General features: G+C 44.0%; 1 protein-coding gene across 1 annotated transcript in view; it reads left to right on the forward strand.

The window, feature by feature from the left end:
* MMP28 (matrix metallopeptidase 28) overlaps window positions 1-25,104 on the forward strand; it is an 82,343-nt gene extending 57,239 nt beyond the window's left edge. The window contains exons 6-8 of the mRNA XM_075589866.1: window positions 2,939-3,085; window positions 8,265-8,432; window positions 21,412-25,104. Of these exons, the coding sequence (XP_075445981.1) occupies window positions 2,939-3,085; window positions 8,265-8,432; window positions 21,412-21,782 (686 nt within the window). The 3' untranslated portion in view covers window positions 21,783-25,104. The remainder of the gene's footprint in view (window positions 1-2,938; window positions 3,086-8,264; window positions 8,433-21,411) is intronic.
* Window positions 25,105-26,334: the final 1,230 nt, after the last annotated feature.

The raw sequence follows: 26,334 nt of genomic DNA on the forward strand, positions 1-26,334 counted from the left end.
CACACATAAGCGCAGCCTGTTGGCTCATAAGGGCACACGTCCTGCTATAACCATTGTGTGTAGAGGGTTACAGCGAACCCGATAAAAATGGTGTATGATACAAGCCGTGTAGTTGTGATCCGCATGGACCGCGGCTCCTGCGTTACGTCACCTCCGCGACGTCTTACTCAGCCCAACATATGTTTCGTGTGATTCACACGCTTCTTCAAGGACCAACAGTGGGGTGCTTTGAACCCGTCTCTTTGGGTTCTCTCTGTATACTATAATGTTTACCTCTTTTGCACCTACCTCCCATATCTTAGGACATTAATACATAGGTGACTAGTCATACCCATCCTATTTATAGCAGTATTGTATAGACAAGCAAATGAGTAGACTCTGTATGAGTCTATTCATAACCCGGCAAAGTCTGATGGCTTTATGAGTAGTATTGGGGCTGATATTACCAACCTAGTTAACCCCAGTATTCACAGCTGAGACACAGAGCACACTAAGACAGCCTACTGTATGTGCGAGATAGGGTTCTGTACCCTCTACGTCTCAGGGGGTGCTCTGATAAGTCATAGGCTGTATAGAACCAATAGGTAGCCAAATTTAAACAAACTTAAGGGTATAATGCCATGGTAGCTGAAATGCCTGCTGGTGTCAGCAAGGTCAGTGAAACTGTAGACAAACTCTTTCAAACTCCCTTAGACCATCGGTCTTTAGTAATGGAGCAACAACTTAGTACACGAGCAGTTACTGGCAACTGTGTTGCCTGTTGGTTCCATGCGGGGATGTGGGAACCCTGCACGTGCACCTGAGATGCCGACGTGCGCGTTTCGCGTGAAAACACCTTCTCAAGGCACGTATGGGGGAGGGTCCCATTGAATGCATGCTGTTATTTATAGCACTGCCCTAATTTGATGTAATGACATCCTAATAACCCATGAAGTACCTTCTGTGCTGGTGATAGCATATAGCCTGTTGCTGCAGAGGAAAATGGGTAGACTAAAGGTGCATTCATGTCCACACAAGAGTCTGTATCAATATAATAAAATGTTATTTGCCCATCTCTGTCAAAGTTTCAATGCCAAATGTTACCATATATGTGGGGTCCTCTTTTACTGTACTCCTATGTTAGGGTCACACCCACTATAATTTTGGCTCATGAGTGTTGCAGAGATAGGTGGTCCATAATAATGTAGACCTGTAAAGGCTACATATTTAGTGGATGGGTAATACTAAATATAGGATATTTGATATTTATAGCAGTCCCTCTAAAAAAAAAATGTAAAGGTATAGTCTCCTGCCTCAAACCGGATGTAGTCCAGAATGAATTTGTGGATTCCAGAATTCCATTAAATTTGCTAAGTAATGGAAGAAATAAATGAATGAACAGGATACCTTACAGCTCTATTGGAAGACTCCAACAAAGTACAGGGAGAAGGTCCATACACAGATCTTAAACCTAGGTCTAAATTCCTTCCCTTCAGTGAAAACTTCAAGAATATAGATGTTTTCGTTGATTTGGTTACTATGCACTTGGAGGGACTACCTAAGGCCAGACAAGTTAACAATTTAAATTATGAGGAAAGATGTGCCATTAACATGTGAAAATGTTGCAAACATTTTCATTAAAAAATCATATCTAAAAAAAAAAAACATACGATTTCCAGCAAAACCAAAACATTTCTTGAACCAAGAACATCAGTGAAAGTGCTCATGCTTTCTTTACAATGAGGTTACAATAGCATTCATGGCCCCACATCGGGTTGGAATCCTGACATAAATCTAGTGCTCGGTGCCTCTTTTTCTGAGTTTTTGGTGTATGTAATGATAGATTGTAAGCTCTTTGGAGCAGGGACTCCTTTTTCCTATTGTTACTGTTATGTCGGAAGCGTGTATCCCCATTATGTGTTCGATTATTATGTCACGTGTATTACTGCTGTGAAGCGCTATGTACATGGATAGCGTTATATAAATAAAGATATACTGTACGTATATACTTGCATATAAACATAGATGTGGAGGGCTGGAAGTATGGATCAGGGGGGTGTTGTACCCCTCAGGGTAGTGAAGAAGTAGCTCAGTGAGTAAAGATACTGAGTTTGAAGCAGAGGAACAAGGTGTCAGCTCCTTGTGACCTTGGGCAAGTCACTTTATGTCCCTGTGCCTAAGACACCAAAAACATAGCATGGAAGCTCTATGGGGCAGGGGCCGTGTCTGTAAAAATCCTGTGTTTTGCGTACCATGCGCGTTGCACTGTAATTGTGAAGCACTTCGAATAACATTGGGAGAAAAGTGCTATATGATTTCAAGTTGTTAAATGAAATAAAGTTGTTATTATTAGGGTCTCCACGGATGCTTTTCACCAGCTAGGGCCAATACCCTCTGCAAAGTAACACAAAGCAAAACTGGTTTCCCAAGTATTCCATGAGTGAGCCAGTCCTTAGAGAGCGGCTACAGTTTTAAGGTTTCCAAAACATCTGCACTGAATGTGACCCCAAATTGCAGCCCTACTGTGAATGGTAAGGGGACCCAGCAGCCCTGTTTAGCTGAATACTTGTAAAAGTGAGAGGACGTTTTAGTTTTGTGTGCACTTACAACTATTAAAATTCACTGATTCATGCTATTTTATAGTAAATGCACATGCTTATCTTTACATGGGCAATTACTATTTACCAGATACATTAGTTTGCAGTATTCACAGTGAAACAAACTGTTCTAAAAGTCCCATTCTCCCTTGGCAAATATTTATGCATGTTGCATTTCTTTAGGCAATTATATCTAAATGGGGTAAGAAATAATGCTACAATGATTTATAATGTTGTAATGAGGTATATCTGTGAAAGATAAAAAATGATTTTACTGAAGGAGCAATGTCTACTGAAGCAGCTTGGATGTGTCTAAATAATTCTCTGCTCTTTCTTTATTTCTCCTGTGGTTTGTATAACAGGGGCTCCCCCCAGAGGAAAATTGGTGCAGCTCCCTGGGAAACAGTTTGCCTTTTTTCAGGACTGGAGTTCAGAAAGTAGTGGAGGTGCAGACATTGGGATCAAAGGCGCTTACTATTGCCAATCTATCTTCGATGCCATCACATTGGGTAAGATCTTCAATCTCTCTCCAACTTCAGTGAGGCAGATGTAGGATTAGATTCTTGAAAAGTGTCTTCACTGGCTCTCAAGTCAACCCTCCCAAATCCTTTTCCAAATAACACGCGGTTAGAAAAAACATGAAAATAGGGACTGCATTTTTTTAATCAAGAAAGTCTGTTAAATGCCAACATAATTTTAAAATTCCAATAATATAACATAATAAAAATCACCATAGAGCCTTTGATGTAGCTCCCCTCAACTTCTCAAAACATGTCCTTGAATAAAACTTGCACACAGTAAATGGTCTGGAGGTTCAATGGCCATGTCTTTTATTAAACATACCAATAACAGAACTGTAAGTACCAAAAACCCTGCCAGAGTGCTCCACCAACCAGCAAGGCCAATGGTGTTCAGGCACCATACAGCCCCGGACGCTCAGATGACTCATCATCAGCGTTGAGAATGAGCCCCAGATACCCACTACCCAGTAAGCCCCGCCCACTCGCCTACTAGGCAACACCTGAAGCTTGCTGTCTAGGGTCATCTTTGAGTCTGATTTCTCCGTCATTCCTCACATTCAGCCCCTCATGAAGTCCTACAGGCTCCACCTTCGAAATATTGCCAAGATACGCTCTTTTCTCACTCATGATACAACTAAAATCCTAATTCACTCACTCATTTTGTCCCGTCTTGGCTACTGTGACCTTCTCCTAGTTGCCATTCCCCTTGTCCACATGTCTCAACTTCAATCTATCCAAAATGCTGCTGCCAGACTCATTTACCTCACTCACAACTCCACTTCCCCAAATCCCTACACTGGCTCCCCATATCCTCTAGAGTCAAAATTAAAACCATAGTTCTGACTTGCAAAGCTCTCAATGACGTTGCCCCACCTTAAATCTTAGCCCTCATCACAATATATATCCCTAAGCAACCCCTACATTCTGCCCACGATATCCGCCTTTCATCCTGTCTTATCACCTTCTCTCACTCCCGCCTACAAGACTTTTTCTGTGCTGCCCACTCTCTCTGCAATTTCCTACCATGTACCATCAGACTCTCCCCCATCTATCAGACATTTAAAAACTCGATGAAAGCTCACCTTTTTAAGGAAGTCTATCTGGCATACCTCTAATATCCCACTCACCCCTTTCCAACCCCATTTGGATCAGCTGTGTAGATGGACCAATCTCCAAGCTATGTAACAACTCCTAACATCCCCACCCTCAAGCCTTAATGGGTTTAGCTGTCGGGCTGGACCATACTCCAACCCAAAGCATACCCCATCCTTCAATAAGCAGCCACTTCTCCTTTTTGTTTCAACATTGTCCCTTTTCCCCTCCAGATTGTAAACTCTCACCAGCAGGGCCCTCGTTACCTCTCTCTATCTGTTTGTGCATGTTTGTCCTTATTTGTATTTGTATAGTATGTCAGGACCATGACAGAGGGGTACAGCGGGGACTGCTGTCCCAGGCCCCTTGACCAATCAATCAGGGGGCCCTGCCATCGACCATAATGTTTGTGGCCCGCCCCTCCTCTCCTGTGGCCACTGCATCTTTAGGCCTGGGCTCATCCACAGGTCTATAGAGTCCTCATTCTCTTTTACTGGCTGCCGCCCATCTGGCCTGGGCCTCCCTTTCACGGACCTGTGGGACCCTCCCACTCACCAACCGCTGCCTCTCCGGCCCAGGCCTCCCTATCATGTCGCTCCAGTGGGCCCATCTGTGGGCCGCAGGTAAGCCCATGTGGAATCTCAGTGCACTAGGTCCCCTGCCCCAATACTTCACTATCTCCCCACCCCCCCTGGCCCATTACCTCGCTATACCCCCTCCCAGGCCAATTACTTCCCCTATATCCCCCAGGCTCATTACCTCCCTATACCCCCAGGCCCATTGCCTCCCTATACCAACCCCCTGGCCCAATGCCTCTTTACACCCCTTCAGGACCATTACCTCCATATATCCCCCTCAGGCCCATTACCTCCCTATCCCCCTCAGGCCCATTACCTCCCTATACCCCTCAGGCACATTACCTATCTATACCCCCCAGACCCATTGCCTCCATCTACTGCCCCAGGCTCATTACCTCCCTATACCCCCCCTAGGACCATTACCTTCACATGCCCCCCAGTACCATTACCTCCCCATACCCCCAAGACCATTGCCTCCAAATTCTCCCCCCAAGCCCATTACCTCCACATACCCACCCCCAAGCCCATTACCCCCATTTACCGCATCCCCATACCTTCTTTTCCCCCCTCCCACTTCCTCTTGTGCCCATACCTATTCCCCCCCTCCCCCCCCCGTTTGAAGGGGGGATAGGGCCGGCTTCTTATATTTCTTCTGGACCCAGCCATTTCTGTTGGTGGCCCTTGTCACAAGAGACCAGGACTTATTCACAGGAATAAGCACCAGACATGACACCAAGCTCAAGAGTCTCAGTGTACTAGGCCCCTGCCCCCCAAACCCATTACCTCCCTATTTCCCTACCCAGGTCCATTACTTCCCTATACCACCCACCCAAGCCAACTACTTCCCTATACCCCCAGGGCCATTGCCTTCACATACACCCCCCTCCCTCTCCAGGTTCATTACCTCCACATACACCCCCCAGGCCCATTACCTCCTTTTACTACCTCACTCATACCTTTTTACCCACTCCCGCCTACCCCCGTCCACATACCCACTTCCACCCACCTGCCTTGTGTGCATACCTTCTACTCCTGCCCCCCCCCCCCCAGTTTGTCGATGGAAGGGGGATTGGGCTGACTTCTTATATTTCTCCTGGACCCAACTATGTCTGCTGGTGGCCCTGTTGTATGTAACTCTTTTTATGCAATAGTCAAATCTCTGTACCCCTATTTTTCCCCAACGAGGAATATATTGGCACTTTACAAATAAACAATAATAATAATAACTGTACCCACAGAGCCACATCTGGCAAGGTTGCCCCGTACTTAACCACCACCAGCCGCCACAAACGGGGCTATTTAACGACCCTTAAATTAGCCCTGGAGCCTCCAGGCCTGCAAGGACCTTTTCCACCCAGTCCTGAATGGTGACATGAAATAAATCCAGGCCAAGGTCAGACAAATGCCCCCCGTCCAGCCGAAACAACTTATCGTTATCAGACTCAAAATACAGGAGACAAATCACCCTGCCACATGACTGCAAAACAAACTACCCCACAGCCTTATTGTTTTTGTTCTTCTCTTCCTGAGTGCGCAAGCAAGCGAAGGCCTCATCCAAATCTCCCTATGAACAATGTTTTACCAAATCAAATACAACTTGATACGAACCTGAATCTGTGCCAAGTCCCTCTTGGTCACATAAATTAAGTCCAACAACTTGACATCATTACCCCCAACGTGAAGCTATAAAACTTGAGGAGGCCTCCTATCCCTGGCTCTTACCCAACAAAATAACTGTTGCCTGATCCCCCAGCAGCACCAAATTCTTCCCGTATGGGCAAACAACAGCTTGCTTTCGGCCCAATGTACATATGAGTCACTGATTATTTATACACGTCTATACGTTCATAGCAGCAACACCTAACGCACAATAAGGAAATAAAACATAAAGCAAACACTGTACAGTAACTACCTAAACTGTTCAAAGACAAACATAACTGTGATAACTATTTGACTTCCATCTCCCAATACAAAGGATCACATCGACACCCAAACTCAGCCAGGCTGCCTCCGTTAATGCCCCAAACCACCCAGACATAACTGAAAAACCCACTGTTACTGTTACCTCGACAAGGACTCACCCCCAACATGCATTAGTAATAGGCCAGGAATTGGAGGCCTGACCTCCAGGAACTCCCCCTGCCTCCTAAGTGGGCAAACAGAATGGGCCATTCAAGCCACCTAAACGGACCCACGAACTGCTGTGATCAGATCCCTGAACCATGCCCTCAAAAGACAAATCTTCTCCCTCTTTCTTAGTGGCACAAAAAAAACCCCAGCTCACTACCCACCGGGGCCCCAAAAATGCAAGCACAAAAGCCGCATTAAACAGCGTTGCCTTGAGTTGAGAAGCACACACTTTGAGTAATTTGCACCAAACCTTCTAGCACTAACCAGCTTCCTGCAATCCTACACTGGCAATACCCTCTTGATCCCTGCAACCAGCCTGCATGCTGCAAAGTCCTTTAACGGATCCCCCAATCCAAACAACCTCATAAAAATGATACCCCAGCCAGCTTCCTTTCAACTGAACTGCCCGACAGCGCTTTTTCATTAAGCACTAACACATACGTTAGTAGGGTCCAACCTCCTTGACTTCTAGCCCCAACTCCCCCGCCAGATTAAGGTACTCATGCCAGGCCGCTGCATAAACTCTGCATGTACCAGGTGCAGCAGCTGCTCGAATTAAATCCATCGCCAAGTAGATTATAACAGCCAGCGGAACCCCAAACTCTTCCAACCTTCTTGCACATATTGTGAGACCTGCCTGAACTCGCAAACAGAAAGTCGTCTAGATAACCCCAACCGTCTGCACTCTTTTATGTATCACCCACTCCAAGAAGGGGCTTAATGTTTAAAAATAAAAATTTGATAGTGCGCACCCTATGGGTAGGCACATATCGACAAAATAAAAATCGTATAACTTACACCGAAGCAGGAGGAAACATCGAGGAATGCACCATTAATAACTGAAAAAGCGGACTGAATATCAACCTTTGCCAGCAGCGCATGCCAGTAATACAGTCCCACCAATGCGGCTGCCTGATCAAAGGTAGCATAGCTGACTGAACAAAGTGATAGGACAGATGCTACATAAGCTGAACATAACTTTTTCTTTCCTCTTCTCTCCTACAGGCTTTTAATTACCACACACTTTGAAGATAAATGAACCCACTGCACACTCCCCAAATTCAGCCACCCCTGCTAGCATACACCAGTATACACAGCACTTCCCTTCCTTTTCTTTCATTTTTTTAACCCTTTCACTGTCAGAGGAACCAGCAGCAGGTTTTCTGGGATCGCCATCATGTCTTTGCTTGTAACAATCACGTGGTTGTGGGCAGGTCCCCGACGCGAACAGAAGTGGAGGGTGCTCCACTTGTATTCCGATCACTTTCGTGGTTAATGCGATTTATCCTCAAGAAAACAAGCAAACATTGCGTGGTACATCATAAGGGCAGCCTAACATAATATATACACTTTTCATTATCCCACAGATTTGAACCACGTATTATACATCTTCAAAGGCCGTCACTTCTGGATGGTCTCCACTGATGGGAATGTCACTGAGCCCCGACCTCTACAACAGATGTGGGAGAAGCTACCAGCCTTTGTTGAAGCTGCAGCTGTGTCCAGTTCAGATGGAAAATTCTACTTCTTCAAAGGTGAGGAGGAGAAGCTGACAATGGTTCTGATTTATTAAGCGCTGTAGAGCCGGCTTCAATAATAGCATGAAATATTGCAAATGCATTTTAAAAATCCTTTTTATTAGTTTATTTCTTAAATACTTGTAGCAATTTTTTTAAACAACTATGAATTACATTTTTAATGTATTATGTAACAGGCATTTTTTGTTTCTATAGCATCCATTTACAAAGTCACATCCCTTTCCTCTTCTGAAACAGGCTCTGGCACACCCCTTTTTGAGCCCTGCCCTCTCTCTAGCAGTGCACCAATTGTATCTAGTGACTGCCTGGTCACATGATCTTTCCCACAGAACTTTGCATCTTTGATCCTCTTCTACTGCACTGACATCCAGTTAGTGAACCCACGAGCCATATCTTCACTGATCAATAACAGGAGAACTGATCAATCAGCAACTTAGCTAATTACTTATCATTGTGTGGATTGTATTGATGCACATATTAAAGGGAAAAAATATATAATTGAAAAATAAACGTCAGGACTGCCATTGGACTGCTGCTTTAAAGCCATCATTGAGGAATCTCCATCTTTAGTTACCCCACATACATGCTATCCTGAAAATCTGATGAGTCTATGGACACTAACATGGAGATATCCATGACTGATGGCATAATGATAGCATAAGTTGCAGCAATCCTCCCCAGAACTTTAGTCAATCTGCTGTGGGCCTGTAGAGCTTAACTGTGATGCTTCCAGATCTGGGTAGACCTAGGTCGCTGGTAAAAAGTTTTTGCCAAGTTGTCGCAAAAAAAAACTACAAATATGGCTGTGGTGATCACGAATGGGCCAAGGCTGACCTTGGTGGTCATATTGAATGGGCCAAGGCTGACCTTGATGGTAATATTGAACGGGCCAAGGCTGACCTTGGTGGTCATATTGAATGGGCCAAGACTGACCTTGGTGGTCATATTGAACGGGCCAAGGCTGACCTTGGTGGTCATATTGAACGGGCCAAGGCTGACCTTGGTGGTCATATTGAACGGGCCAAGGCTGACCTTGGTGGTCATATTGAACGGGCCAAGGCTGACCTTGGTGGTCATGTTGAACGGGCCAAGGCTGACCTTGGTGGTCATATTGAACGGGCCAAGGCTGACCTTGGTGGTCATATTGAACGGGCCAAGGCTGACCTTGGTGGTCATATTGAACGGGCCAAGGCTGACCTTGGTGGTCATATTGAATGGGCCAAGGCTGACCTTGGTGGTCATATTGAACGGGAAAAGGCTGACCTTGATGGTACTATTGCTCTCCCAGAGAAGCTTCAAAAAATATAAATCTATAAAAAGAATATCACTAGAGATGGAACAATTTTTTTGGCAAATTTGGACCCGCAGGCTTCTCTGGGCCGCGGATTTCAGCGGATCAATGTCAAAAAGGATGATTTGCGGTTTGCAGATTTTATATTATTATCACCAATAAACTCAGCAGATTTCATATTCCGTGGATGGATTTGTAGAATCCAATTTGTGGATTCAGCAATCCATTTGCAGATTCTTAAGACTCTGTGCAATAGATTTGCTGAATCCACGGATTGGATTCTACAAACACATCCAGATACATGGATTGTATCTAATGGCGGATTTTGATGAAACCGCCCAAATCCGTTTGCGGATTTCACACAGCTAAACGGATGTTGGGGGTAACATCAGTGAAAATCTGGAAAATGGATTTGGGCGGATTCACCCATCTCTAAATACTGAATGCTGCTAAATTTTACCAACATAAAGAAAGTTATTTGGTACATTTGTGTTCTACCGTCTTCCCAGTCTTTTCTCTCAGAGGTGCTTGAGCAGTTGTATTGGAACATTAGTAACACTGTTACATTTACCTTTTATTCTAACACTGTATGATGTTGTTTTTAATAGGATAGACATGTGTGCAGATAGCCTGTGTGCAGGTGAGGAGCAGGGGCTTGACTAGAGGCCAAGCAGCTCCGGAAATGAAAGGTTTATTTAAAAATATTGGGATTGGCCAGAACAACCAAGTAAGCAGTCTCCCTCTCCTTAGCTCTCAAATGATTGTGTCTCTGCCACAGAGGGATTCTGTTGTGTGACCCTTACCAGATATTCGGTCTCCAGGTTTTGGTGGCTAATGTTAACTAGTGATGGGCAAAGCTGGGGTGTGGGAAATCATTCCAAAAACAAACAGAAAACCAAAACCGGTTCCATTTTCTAGAATGAAATCCAAAACAGAAAACAAGGCCAAATCTCCATCTCTAGGTGTTTCTTGACATTATCTTTTAAATCATTTGGAAGTGAAGTTAAATAATTTCATGGTTGGTACAGATGTAGCGCTAACACTGTTCCTACAGATAACAGCACATATCCTGTTGTAAATCAGAATATTACACATTTTCCACAGGATTCATAAGCAGTGCTGGGGCAGACTATCAGAATGTATCCCACTAAAATGCAGCAGATGCAATAATGAAGCCTGATACATCAGTTATTCATGGGGGAAAGACAGTAGTGATTCTTGGCTTCCTTACGGCATTCCTCTCTCTCTGTGCAGGGCCTCCATCCTGTAGGGACCCTATTTGAAACAGGGATAACCCCCCAAAGGCAATTCTCCTTCTCATGAAACAACACTCCAGTGATGGTACAACTTTGGTTCTTTATTCAGCAAACAGACATCTCTTCTCCCATGCAAGAGAGGTACAATCATAGGCAGTTCTCTCTCCTATCCCTCGCAGCTTGCATGTATCTTTCTGGAGCAGAGCATAGCTCGCAGGACCTATCCCTGGAAATAGCCCAAGGACCTATCCTTAGATCCCTTACCCCCTGATGGTGTAAGTGGTATTCACCCACTCCCTAAGGAGAGGCTATCTGGAACTCCACATAGAACACTCTAAATTTAGCAGGGTCCCACTCCTTAGGCCCGGTAAGAGGGCAGCACCCCTCCAGGAAACCCACCCCCAGGGTCACATGCTCTAATGGTCCCAGCTAGTACCTGTAGACTGCAACAAATTATTAACCTCATGATGAACACATAAGACTTATGTTATGAGGAACTTAAACCCAACACTGCCTGCTCCTTACCAGGACTTACAGTGTTGGGGCCAGAGAAATAAGTAGCTACATAACCATGACACAACATATCTCCTTTTAATGCAGAATATCGCAGAGTTTCTATAGGATTCAATGGCAGTGAAAAAACAGAATATCCCACCATAACACACTAGAGGGAGCAATGAAGACTGCTACATCTGTACTATAGTTCTGTCAAGCTCTACTTCTTGAAATGGGGCTATTTATCTCTCTCTCTCTCCTCCCCTAATTATCTTTCTCTCCATATCTGTGTTGTTGTTCTACACTATCTTATATAGTGCTAACCGTTTACACAGCCTTGAACATAACATTTGTCAGGAACAACAATAAGGTCCTTCCCTGTAAATCCTACCGTCTAATTGTTGGTGCTTGAGGCATACTGTAGGAAGATTAAGTAGGAGAGATACTGCTGCAGACCATCTTCCTCCCTGTCTCTCTTTCCCTTACACTGTACCTAGCTCACTGTCTCTTTCCCACCTGCTCCTCATTTGTTAGTCGGTCATTCCTTGCCGCAGCAGAAATATTGTTTGCCATTATTCTCATTCCCTATCGTCAGAATGATCTTACTATGATAATCATTTTCTGCATTTTAACCACTCATTGCAGTTTTGCCTTGCTGGTCCAGAACGCCAAATTCTCGCCCCTTTTGGGTGGCTTGTTATTGATCACTATTGGTACGCCGTTTCTTACTCACACGTGCTCGTTTAATGGTCACATTCTCTATACTGTAGAGAAAATATAAATTACGTGAAATATTGAGTGATATAAGAGATTTATTTCGGCAACGACTGAGCTTTTTCCCCCCTGCATGACTTTATATGCTGAAATGCTAATGTGTGGGCTCCAACAATCTTTTTACATTTCAAATTAAACAGAAACATATTTCGTCCATTCACATAATGTTAATATAAATCCCTGAATTGCCAGAGATACCAGCAATTTTATTGCAAAGCAACGTGTGGTTGTTATTCCTTGGTTTATTGTCCGTATAAGTTATTATTAGGTGTTAGTCCAACACTAAAGACAGAGCAACATTTTCTTTGTACATTTTTTAATTCTGTCTGATTTGCAATGTCTTCCTTTCTTGCTGAAACAATATGTTTGCTGAAGAAAAAAGGGTCTCTGGCGGGTTCTCTGCAGCTGGGAAAATCCAAAAAGAGTTTTTGAGTTTGGTCTATATATGTATGTATGTGTCTTTATTTATATAGAGCCATTATTGTACATAGCGCTTCACAGTAGTAACACACATGACAATCATATAAATAACAAATAATACAAATAACAGATCATGGGAATAAGTGCTTCAGACATAAAAGTAACATTTAGGAAGAGGAGTCCCTGCTCCGAGGAGCTTACAGTCTAATTGGTAGGTAGGGAGAACGTACAGAGACAGTAGGAGGGAGTTCTGGTAAGTGCGTCTGCAGGGGGCCAAGCTTTATGTATCATGTGTCTAGTATTATCCACGGTGCTATTCATATGCTTCTTTAAGCAAGTGTGTCTTAAGCTAGGTCTTAAAGGTGGATAGAGAGGGTGCTAGTCGGGTATAGAGGGGAAAAGCATTCCAGAGGTGTGGGGCAGTCAGTGAGAAAGGTTTAAGGCAGGAGAGGGCTTTAGATACAAAGGGGGTAGAGAGAAGACATCCTTGAGCAGAAGACAAGAGTCGGGATGGAGTATAGCGAGAAATTGGGGCTGAGATGTAAGGAGGGGCAGCAGAGTGTAAAGCTTTAAAAGTGAGGAGGAAAATTGAGTGTGAGATGCAGGATTTGATCGTAAGCCAAGGGAGACGCTGAGACAGATTTAGGAAAGAGTAGAGTGATTCTGGCAGCACCGTTTAGGATAGATTGTAGGGGAGACAGGGGAGAGGCAGGAAGGCCGGACAGCAGGAGGTTACAGTAATCAAGACGGGAGAGAATGAGGGCCTGAGTCAGAGTTCTAGCAGTCCAGCAACAGAGGAAAAGGCGTATCTTTGTTATATTGCGGAGGAAAAAGCGACAAGTGCACCAACAATTACAAATGTATTTATTTATAAAATGTTTTACCAGGAAGTAATACATTGAGAGTTACCTCTCGTTTTTAAGTATGTCCTGGGCACAGAGTTATGATGGCAGATACATGGTTACATTAAATGAACAGGGTTATCTGTAAAAGACATTTCGTGAACAGTTAAAGATAATGTTCAAAGCGTATGATTGGCTGAGGACCCGCTGCGGTCGGCGGTGCGCGCGGGCCACTAGCCCCTTACCTCCAGTGTGGTCGTCCCCGCTGCTTCCTTCCGACGTGGCTCACTACGTGCTGTGATGCGTCAGCCGGCCGGAGCTACCAGCTCCTGGTGTTTTGCAGGCTGACACGTCACGTGGTTCGGCAGTGAGCCAATGAGGAGGGGAGCTGTCGGGAGCGAGGGAGGCGGCTTCGGAGGGAGGTCTGAGTGCTCTGTGATGTCTTGTGTGTGTGTTTGTGTGTGTATTCAGTAGCAGTGCATTCTGCATATGGCAGGTAGACCAGGAGGCCCGGAATCGGAGATTCGACCTCGAATAACCCATCACGCCAGCGATCGCCCAGTTTGTGTTTGCCGGGGTTTATGAGGTTGTGGAAGAGAGCGGTGTCTATGGGACGACTTTCCCGGTGGCGGATCTTATGGTCATAGCACCTTTTATTACCGGCATTCAGATGAGCTGATGCTTTGTCCGCTAATTGATAGGTTTGTTGCTGGCTTTCTTTGAGCCGCTGTACGTACTTTAACTGTGTCCTGTTGGGCACCCCATCGGTAGATACCCTCAGACGTATATCTACTGGAAGCTGTGCTTCTTGCCCAAAGATTAGAAAATAGGGAGTGTATCCTGTAGACTCGAGGCGGGGTGCAGTTATAGGCGTGCACCAAGGATTCCACGTGCTTACTCCACTCATTCTTCTGCCGAGAATGTCAAGGAGGGTCCGGTTGAACCTGTCTGGCAGAGCATCTCCTTCTGGGTGGTAAGGGGTCGTTCGGGTCTTGGTGATATTTAGCAGCTTCAGTAATTCACGGATGAGTCTACTTTAGAAGTCCCGCCTTTGATTCGAGTGCAGCCGATTTGGTAGCCCGTAATGGATGAAGTATGGCTCCCATAAGATCTTGACCACTGTGATGGCCTTCTGGTCTTTGGTGGTGAAAGCTTGGGCCCGTTCCTTGTGGGAGTCTTCTCTTCGAGACTCCTTTGAGAGAGTCGCAGATCTTTTCCTTCGAGACGAGTCACAAGTTCGCCCAGGGGTCTGAAACTGGAGGATGACCTCCTGGTCCTGCATTTGGTCCATGAGGTCCTCATAGCTAGGAGGATTCTCTGTAGAGAGGTGGCAGCAAATGCGGGCCACTAGGGGATGGTCCCCGCAGGAATTGTTTGGTCCTGTAATCATCCAGTTCAGTGAACCGGATGACCTTTTTGTGGATCAGTGTCCACAGGGTTAGCTGCAACCATTGAGGGAATTCAGACAGTCCCTCATTCTCCTTCTGTTTGAGGGTATGAAAATGCGGCAACAACACAATTGGGTCGTCCCTTTTTCCATAGGTCTTGTTTAAGGCCTGTATCAGATCTTGAGCCTTTGCGTTGGCGTGACACTCGTGATACAAGCGCATGATGTTGGCGGCCAGAGGCCGCAAACACTCAACGATCCGTTTACTTTTTAGAGCATTTGAGCACATCTACCCTGGCATTACTTGTTCCGCGTGATCCCGCCAATCATCAAACGTTTCTTCTCCCAGGGGTGAGGGTCGCACCCCAGAGAAGGCTTTAGTTTTCGGTACTGATGACCTTGGGCGGACTGGGTCAGAGCCTCTACCAGTTGTGGTAGAGTGACTCCCAATGCGGAGCCGCCACCTGACAGGCGACTGGGGTACGCTGACGCCGGGCTAGAAGTCTACATAGGGCATGCTCTTGTACCAACTAGGGGTAGGTGTCTCTGTTGTAACTCTTGAGCGGAAGGTTACCATGGGTATGGGTGTATCTGCCCTGATGGGTGTACTTGATTTCAGGGCGGGAGTCCTCCCGCGGAGGTGTAGGAGGATGTGGATGCTTCCGCCTGATCGGGGACCTCTGAGGAGAGTGCCGAGGAGGACGCTGCCATGGAAGTTGATAGCTCTGGGTAAATGTGGGTAACCCTCGGGCAGGACCTCTGATGGGGCTAGAGCCAGAGGAGCATTTTCCGACCATATTTCTTGCCCGGTAGCCAGTAGTACGGCACTCCAACAATATGTGGTGGCATATGTATGACCTAGGGATTTCCTCGCGTGGTTGCGGATGGCAATCATAGATGTAAGGGAGAACACTCCTCCCACTGCGACCACATGGCGCGGGGGTACAAGACATTCTAAGGCCCAGTCGTGGACCTCTTGCTGGGAGAGTACAAACATGGTGTCTTGTTTGTTGCACTCATTTAACTGCTGATTCGGGCACCCCAGGTCAGAATCTCAGCAGCGCCTCCAAATGTAGCACAGTTTCCCCCACCCTATGGGAGATATGGCGGCTACTGAGTATGTGGTGCATTTCCTGTGGCTCACAGGAGGCCTGAACCTCTGCTGCTGGGAGCCTGGGCTGTACCTGATTTGTCTGATGACAGTGCCTCCACCTGTGCAGGATCCTAACAATGTTGGATAACCCGTCACAGGACTCAATAAAAAAATTACACACACATGTATAGATAACAGTTTAGTGAATGCAGATAATAATATGTGTAACCATATAACACCCACACACCACATAGGCCTTGCACGGTTGTAATTGCCACAGTGTCCTCCAACCCAGCGTCCACACCCTGATGGGATATCCCCAAAGTACTGAGGTGCCCCTGGGCACCTAACCACCCGGTGTCCGCAGAAATCAACCAACCCCATATGTTCGACAATGCTGCCCACAACTAAAGTGTTATTGTTGGTGCACTTGGAGATATAATGATACCTGCTGGGTGCTCCAGCACCCAGTAATGCCTTCTAAAGACAAGGGGCCGTCCGGTCCCCTGCCGTCGTCGTCAGTGATGAGTCTGCCTCCATGTGGGGTGATATCCAGCTGGAGGTCCCCCTTAACAGTCTCTGTATGCGTTGGTGTTCTGGTCCCAGACCACAGGCCGCATCTGCTGTGCGGCGTTCTTTGCTGTGTCCCTTACACTAATGAGATAATGGGGCAGTGTTCTGTAGCAGCACAAACTTTACAGGGGAGTCGGGGTCTAGCTGGGGCCTATGGGGGTCTCTGGTCTAGTGCAGGGGCCACAGACACCCTGTACACACACCCTAGCCTCTCCTGTCCCAGCTTCGACTGGCGTGGTCTCCTCAGTGTGCCAAATGTATCTATTAGAGAACAGGAGACCTTCACAGCCCTATTGGCTGTTGCGCGGCATGTGACTGCAGCCCCTTGGGCTGCTGGGGGTTGTAATCCCCGCGGAACACCTTCCCAAAATGGCCACCTTGCACTGCACATGCGTGCACTTTCTGGTAATGGCTGTCGGCTTCGGAGACTCTGCGCATGCGCGACTCCACCGCGCATGCGCACGCATAGTACCATGGCGGTGCCCTGCAAAGGGAGCCGCCGGCGACACGATCGCCTGGCGCAACCTCTCTGCTCCTATCGTGGTTCCCCAGCTGTGTGGAGGTAAGCGGCGAATCACATATAATAGATAAAAAACGAGTCCCCGAAAACCGATATCCCTAGTTATAGTATGTGACACTCAAGATGTCAGCCACAATAGCTAACACTTTAAAACAATTCCTGATAATGCACAGTAGCAATCTCTGAAATCTTGCAGATTGTATGAAAATAGATATCAATGGACTGAAGATGGAAGAAAAATGTAATGGGTTTTCCATAAGGCATTTTTCAATGCCATTAGAAACAGCTTGGTTAACTGCTAGATTAATAACCTAGAATACATACATGTGAACAATATTTACTTTACAGGTCGTTGCCCTTAATTTTAAGCCAATATTGTGTGCACTTTTCAATTTTATCAGCTGCCTGCCATTATCTGTCAATAGATGTGGTGTATTTGTGGGTGCTTATGAATGAAGACAATGGTAGCTGTATGCACTGGATTGGAAAGGGCTATTCACCTCAATCTTCTTCATTCATATCCACTTGCTAGCATGTGAAAGCAAAATAGCATAGGTTGCACTTGATGGAGATGTATTTTTTTCAACCTCATCTACTATGTACAAAGGAGAATATCTGCGCTACCTAAAACAATCTGGGATATATTATAACTAATATCATATGTGATAATAGCAGTGCAAGAAAAATGTCAGTGCTGAATATAATATGAAGTTGAGTATAAAAATGTGAATACTAACAGTAGTGTGCAGTAGTGATAGTGATTCTAATGTGCACAACAAACAGGGTTGCCAGGCGTCTGGTATTGAACCGGACTGTCCTGTATTTGGGCACTCTGTCCAGTAAACAATTAGAGGTATTACTGGACATGGATGTGTAGACCGGTTTTACCTCTCCGGGCGTAGTGACCTGACCAGCTTGGGGCTGCTGGATTTCCCAGAGCAGGGAGACAGCAGTGCTGTTGCTAGGGGCTGGGCAGCTTCCACCATTCTGATTGGCTGCTGCAGCCAATCAGGAGAAGGTGTTAGGAGCCTGGAGATGGGGCCAAAGAGAGGAGGAAACAGCATAGAAGAGTGTGTGTGTCCTGTTGTGTTTCTGTGTGAGGGGGGGGAGGCTGGTGAGAGGATTGGGGGGGGGAGTGGGGGTGAGAGATCGAGGGAATGGGTGAAGAGGCGAGCAACAATCTTGGAATGTGTGGGAGAGAAGCATGTGTTATTTATAACATATTTATAAATGATCTCACGGTTAAATTTCACTCCAAGTATGTACCAAATTGCACCATTTCATATTCTGTTTCATTAAAAAAAAATCTGGGGAGAGAGCCTTAATGACGTAACAGTCAGATCATTTATAAATAACATCCCTCCCCATCGACTTTTCTCGAGCGCGTCGCACCTTTCACCATTGTGTCCAGTACTTTTGGTGAAGCTACCGGGCAACCCTAACAACAAGAAAAAAACAAAGCGAAAGCTGGAATACAAATAATCAGCCCAGCTAAGAAACAATCGTCCCTTCAATAGGTCATCATATAGAGGTGCTCCAGAGAATAAGTACATGTTTATATGTAGATGGCACACAAACAGAAAAGTCTTCCCATCAATAGTGAAAAAAATATGTAAATAGATTAAATGAATGGTGTACAGTTACAATCGATAGTACACCAATGCTGGATAATGGATTATCATCTACTATGTAACTATAATATGGAAACCTCTGTGGTCAAAAAAATATTCTTTGGACTCAGGAGCTCATCTGAGAATCATTCAAGGAGCTTTGTGACACATTTGAGCAATACATTGTAGGCACCTCCAGCATAGAATGGGTGAAATAATGAGCCAGTCGTGTAAAGCAGCAGTGTCTACTGATTGCCTTTTTGTTTACATTTATTTTGAGTTGTAATTTTTTTTTACTTTAGATCTTTTCTTGCTCTTTCCAACACAGTTTTTTTTAAAACTGATTCTCAGACTGCTGCTTTAATTATGTAGATTTTTGCTATGTGTTTAATTTTTTTCTGTAATAAATGCATTTAACTTCATTAAAGTCAACAAATGTGTTTTGTCCTGAAGTCCTCCAATAGTTTTAAGGATATATATATATATATATATATATATATATATATATATATATATATATATATATATATATATATATATATAAAGCAGAAAGTATATATATATATATATATATATATATATATATATATATATATATATATATATATATATATATATATATATATACTTTTTTTTGCGGTAACATGTAACATTACTTCAAATATAACAGCGATGTTAAAAAATATTTGAGAAAATGGCACACAGCTGAGTGCTTTCACTGTATTCCCACTGCAACATAGATATTAGATGGCGCCCCATTCTTGCTCACCAGTAGTGTCGCCAAGTGGCTTTTTAAAAAATACTGGACACAATGGTGAAAGGTGCACGTGTTCGAGACACACACACACTCCCCTCTCACCGCTCCATGCTGTTTCCTCCTCTCCTTGGCCCCATCTCCATGCTCCTGATACCTCCTCCTGATTGGCTGCTGCTGGATAATGTAGCCAATCAGGATGGAGGATGCTGCCTAGCCCCCTAGCAACAGCCCTGCTCGGGGAAATCCCACAGCCCCTGCAAGCCGTTGAGGTCACTATATCCAGAGAGGTAATACTGGTATACACGTACATGTCCAATATTACCTCTATTTTTTTACTGGACAGTGTCCAAATACAGGACAATTCGGTTCAATACTGGACACCTGGCAACCATACGTCACCAGAGCTGCAGAAAAGAAGCATTGTTATGCAACTCTGGGGCAGTGACAGCTGCAGGCAGCCACAGAGCCGGCTGTTTCAGTCTTTGGCCTCTCATGGCTGTAGTCTATTTCCCCTGATTGCAGAGGATGTTACGAGGGCTATATGTGTACAGATGTAGCAGGGGTTATTGCTCCCACGTTGCAGCGTGGAATACACGACGCCCCAGCGAGAGCAGGCACAATTATATTTGAATTAGGTGCATGAAAAAGGAACAATAATGTCTGCTACATCTGTATGTGGCCTGTTTGGACTGCAACTTTAGGCCTTGACCCTGCTGCCTACTACAGCGTCCGCTGTAGCGGATGCTGCACGGACGAGAGTCCTCCCCTCAATGGCGCCGGGCCCGCTGCGAGGGGGGGGCGCAGCGCTGGGGCGAGAGCTGCTCCTGCTCTCAATAGAATTGAGAGCAGGACTCACGTCGAGCGATACGGCACGCCCCCCGGCGGTTCAGCCAATGAGGGCGAACCTGCCGGGTGACGTCATGGCCGTGCCCCCGTCACTCCCCCGCCACGCCCCCCCCCCGGTCTCTCTTCCTGCAGTGAGCTGCAGACCAGGTAATCGGCTACACGCGCCGGCAATCTCGCGGGCGCGCGTTGCAGCGGAGATACCGGGGCCTTAGCCTTAATTTGATGTCTTTAATTGTGTGCGTGGCATTTCTTAAAGGAACAGTCGCATGCAGTTGACCCTGCTGTCATATTTGTCATTTTTATTATTAACAATTACTTTATTTATATAGCACTTGTCTCCCAATAGGACTCAAAGCACTTCACAGTTACAGAAAGAGGACAAAAAGAAGAAAAAACATTTAGGGTTATAAAAGAGACCAAACACAAGGAAATATACAATATAGGATGGGCTTGTATTGTAGTTATTACATGCGACAGGTTGTGGCATTAATTAAATGCCTGGTTAAACAGGTAGGGCTTGAGCCTGTTTTTATAGATTTCAGGGCATTAATGTGTCAGAAAACCCGCACAAAATCACCAAATATCTTGGGTCCCGGGGAATATGCATTGGCTCCAGGGGCTCAGGTAATATTTAAGCAACAATCCCACCTAATGTAATTTTGCAATACAGCATTGGCACCAGGGCGTCCTCTGCAAATGAGCCAACTTATTTGTAGCTCTGGCGTTCCCGAGATACTTGTCCGCATCCCCAAAGGGCATTTAAATGGCCATCCAATAGGAAGACACAAAGGATTCCGACTTTCTATTGGTCCGGTTAGTATCTCGAGAACAGTGGTTCCCCAGAGCTTGAAATTCATGTTAAAAGATAAATAAATTATAAGGCTTTAATAAAAACTAAAAAAAACAGTCTAGATTAGAATCAACAATGATAATTCCAGCCATCAATTGAAATTGTGGCGTTGAAGATTTATATATCTGTGGGGGATGGGTTTAATCCACATTTTCCCCCTGAGAAATAAAAAAAACAACAAAAATGAATGTTGCAGATTTTGCTCTTATAACCGTTGTCTCTTGTAGGAATGTAAACATATTGGGTGACTCTTTTTTTGCAGGTGGCAGATGCTGGAGATACAAAGATTCTAAATTGGATGCAGGGTTTCCCCGGAAGTGCAGCGCTAATGGTCTCCCTCGTCATCCTGACACGGCCCTATACTTTGAGCAGCTTGGACACTTGGTCATCTTCAAGGGGCCCAAATACTATGTGGTGAATGAGGAGTTCCTGACACTGGAGCCTTACTACCCACGCAGTCTGCTGGACTGGAAAGGTGTCCCACCCAAGACCAATGGAGCTTTGTCCTATCCGGGTGGCTCTGTCTACTTTTTCAAAGGCGACCAGTACTGGAGGTTTGACAAGGGCAGTTTGAGGGTAACTGCTTCTGGGAAGTGGGCAGAAGAGTTATCATGGATTGGTTGCAAAAATTGACTTTCCAAGTTGCCAAGTTTTAGCTTTACAATTACCACCAGGGACCAGTGCACAAATACAGTATGACAATTTGTACTGGCAGGGATTAAAACCATACATTTTCCTTAATGGATTCACATGGAAGACAGTCAGTAACATTGAGATCAGGGTATTTGCTGGATTCTTGTGTTAATTTATAATATCAAGTTCTTTTGTCATTGTCAGAAACCCATTTATTTTGACTTTTTCCTCTACTTTTAACAATTTTCAAAGATGCAGAAAGCAAAAGGGATGTTTTACAATATAATGCAGTTCTTGACTGTAAAAAATAATAATAATAACTCCAGTATATGGTGAATATCCAATACAAACTCATACATGAATTCAAGGGGCATCATTTTTATTTTTATAGGATGTGTTGTTTAATAATAAAGCCTAATCAGGGGAATGGCTCTGGGTGAGACATCTCTATTTCTAGATTTTTACACCATTGTGGTTAGAGGAAAGGATTGCAGAAAGCAAGAGGTAAAATGGGATAAGTATAAAAATATATATACACGTGTCAAGAAAGAGGGTGAGTAATTCAATAGATACTTTAAAAACAAGAAGTTACAGAAACTTAGGCAAATTACAGTCCATATAGACCAGACGACCCGCGATGCAATAAGGTGATACAACGTACTGTACAATGTCAGTTTGACATTTGATTCGGCGAACGTTAAACGGACATTGGACTTAGCATTTGGGCGGACGTGCTTCGTATCCTACTGGTAGGTCCTGGAACCCAGTGCACAGCGTTCCTGTTGCATCCACTTATTGCATTGCGGGTCGTCTGGTCTACTGTGTGGACTGTAATTTGTCTAAGTGTAAGTTGCTCTTCTTGTTTTTAAAGTATCTATTTAATTACTTGCCCTGGGCGCTGTGTGTCTTTCTTGTCTTGCTGTTTCGGGATCTGAGGATTTCATTGGCGGGTGAACGGAGCACCAGCACATGACATCGGCAGCATAACAGGACACTGTATATCTTTATGTTTTTGTGTAAACTTAAAGCTACCAAGTGTTCCGGTTTACAAAGGTCTGTACTTGTTAAATCATCAACACTATTTCGCTTTGAATAAAGTATTACAGATTATCTTTTTAAAGAAGCAACCAACTCTATCTCCATTATTTTGCTGATTCATGTTAACCTGTCCCTAAACTACACAATGAATAAACCATATGGACCAAAGGAAGTTATTGGCAAAACTAGGCCTAGGTAAGGGTTAATCCAATATGATTGCTTAATACATATTGCACATATTGATTCTTATTTGTTATGTTAAATAGTTTTCATTCAATACGTTTGTCAAATGATGACTTGGAACTGGCCGGACACGTACATGTCCAGTATTACCTCTAATTTTTAACTGGACAGGGTCCAAATACAGGTTCAATACCGGACACCTGGCAATCCTAATGGGAAGTCCAACTCCATGCACTTCACTTACGAACACATTGTTTGTTGACTGTGGAATAAATATTTAATTGCGTAGGAAGAGGCAAGTATGGGCTTCTCATTCTTTAATCCTTCGGATTTGTTGTGCCATAGAGATAATATTGACTTTGCCTTGGTAAATGTTTAACTGTCAGAACCCAAAATCTTTGTCTGAAGTTAATACTTACCTGTTGCCTTTCTGTTAGAAACATTCCTTGGCTTCTTGCTAGCTTCTGGCAGCCATGTGTGTTTGTCAGTGGTCATAGCTGAACACCTTGTCACTCAGAGGCATCTGCCATCAAAGCATAATGTATCATTGGTGAGGACAAAGAACAGGCCGCACTGTAATGTGGTATGGAGGTTATCTATAAACTTTCCAGCTAACAATGCTCCTTCCTCTTATGACTCAGAGTAACCTCAGCAGGAAGTGAGTTCATGGGCGTCCACTCTAAAGGTCAAGCGAGGCAGCTGTCCAACCCCAAGAAATCTCAACTTTTATCCATCTCTTCCTACCTGGGTTGCATTAAACCTGTAATATAATTATTTCTGTAGATTTTTAACGTTGTTGGCTTAAATGACATGTCTATTGTAGAAAACAAAGGAAGACTTAAGCATATGGCCAATAGAATTATAGATGCCAACTCTCAACTGATTTTCTGTAAGTCTCTATGATTTGGAGTCGTGCTCTGTCTCTTTTTAGCATCAGTAGTCTCATAAACCTGAATGAATTCTCACTGGTTTAAAAAAAAAAAAAAAAAGAGAGAGAGAGCACGTTTCCGATCCCAAAAAAAGAGCACTTTTCCAAACAGAAGCCAGCTTTGGGCCTAATTCCTCAAATGCTGATATTTTATAAGCAGATAACTTATTCTATGCTCCATGGAAGAGAACAGGGACAGTCCGCTTTGGATCAGTAAGAGTAGATCAAATTGGGTCCAAACGAGAAACAGTACACAGCGCCATTATTTTTCTAGTGACCAATGCATGCATCGATATCTCCCAAAACATTTGTTACTACAGTATATAGCTTGCATTGTCATGGTTCCCACTTAGTTTGAGGCACAGCAGAAGAGTAAATAATCACGTCTGTACAATGCTTTTTGTGTTTGAACAAATCAGCTTTGCTGATATGCCGGGGAGTCTGGCATTCACTCAAGAGAAATAGCTGAAATTCTCCTCCTGTCCTTTTAACACCTTTGCTGCCGGAGGAGAGGACTACAATGCATTGCAATTCCCCCTGGCAGCAAAGGGTTCACTTCTATAATACATCTGTGATGCTTTCCTTATTTTTGATACTGATGATAAGGGAGAATAGTAAGCCTGAAATTTGCAAATGCCTTGTAAGACATGACAGCTCTTATCAGAGCTGTCTGAAGAATTTTTGGGGCCCTGGGCTAAATGTAAATTGGGAGCCCCATCCACAAAGGTCACATTTAAATACAAATGCAGCATGTTTTTATTGAAAAACGTTCAAAACTGTTGTTGAAATATTGTCTGTTTTTTTTTTTTTCAATTTTATTTGAAAAGTCACAAATAATGTAATCAAATTCGATTTTATGAAGTATATCTGATTCAATTGTCATCAAGAAAGAGCGTTCAATCCTGGTTGAAGCAGCAACTGTGGGGCTCGTTCTTAATAAGTCTCAACTTTGACAAAGATCTTTCACCTTTGCAGTTTGTGTCTATCACTGATAGCAAAATTCGAAAAGAAATTTCAATGTTAGGAAATGTTGACTCCGGTTTGTCATGCTGTAATAGTTTTTTGTTGTGCGATTTTTTTGTTTTCGTTTTTTTAAATGTCCGATAAAATCAATTACACTACCTATAAAAAGTTAGGCTATATAAAATTAAAAGCCATATACGGTTGTGTGTGTGTGTGTGTGTATATATATATATATATATATATATATATATATATATATATACACGCATAGAGCCGGTGACATCATGTTGCGCATGCGCAGTGAGGTTCGCGAGTTCCCTGCATCCATGGAAGCCTCTGAGGTATGGTTCTGGTTCTAATTTTCACCTGGTACTTCCGTTTTTTTACAGTTTTGGCGCGAATTATATCCTTTTAAATAGTGCATCTAGGCATCTAGCCGAAACGCGTAGGAGTGGGTGCTGCAGGCAGGATCCCCTGGTTTCTCCCCCTCTTGGGACACGTAACTATACCTTTTTGAGCTGCTGCTTCATACATGTTCTGTGATTCTCTATCATGCATGGACTGTGCTGAATACTACATTTATATCAGGACTGTGTACTTCATGTACTTGGAACCATATCACTTGCTACTTGTCTCTTCAACAGGACTGACTTTTTGCATTGCTATTCATAGCTTGTTTTGGTATCATCACCTTCATTTAATCAGTCCCATTATATTCAATGCAGAGAATAGATTGTGATAGATTTTGGTCCTAACCTGTTCATACTACCTGTTTAAATTCATGATTGATTTTCAACCATTTCCTCTTTGCGACATAGTGGCACTGTTTGTTGTTTTTCCAGGAGATTTTTCATTTTTCTCTGGGAATTGTATTTATAGCCTGGGACATTATATATTCATCTACCGGTCTTCCTACAGTGTCTCTACCAGATAGACAGACATGTTAGTCAGCTTATTGCTCAGGTTTGCGCACAGGGGATCCATGCCATGTTTTAAAATTCTGTGCTATCTTTTATTTGGTTTTGTGACATCCAATTAATAAAATGTATTTTTGAAATTGCTTCTTGTATACCTGAATGCTATCCTTTTGGGCTTCTTTTTTTGTTCACATATTAATTGGCCCTATTTAGCACCACTGACTTACTTACTCAGTATATATATCTCTGTCAGTCTATTGGTTACCTATATCTTGCAGTCTTGTGGATGCGGGGTCCGTTCTTTTATATATATATATATATATATATGTAAATACAACTGTATGCTCATCTGCATGTCTTAGGCAGGTCTGCAACCCCGCCTTTCACCATTATCACCCAGCACTTCCACTGCAGCAAGGGATTCTGGGAAATGACATGCAAATGAGCACACACTTTTTTGCCACTTTTTGCTTTTTGCTTCAAAAACCATTTTTAACATGGTTCCCTATAGGCTTAAGCTTGC

The sequence above is a fragment of the Ascaphus truei genome, chromosome 3 (assembly GCF_040206685.1).
Source record: "Ascaphus truei isolate aAscTru1 chromosome 3, aAscTru1.hap1, whole genome shotgun sequence".
Taxonomy (NCBI): domain Eukaryota; kingdom Metazoa; phylum Chordata; class Amphibia; order Anura; family Ascaphidae; genus Ascaphus; species Ascaphus truei.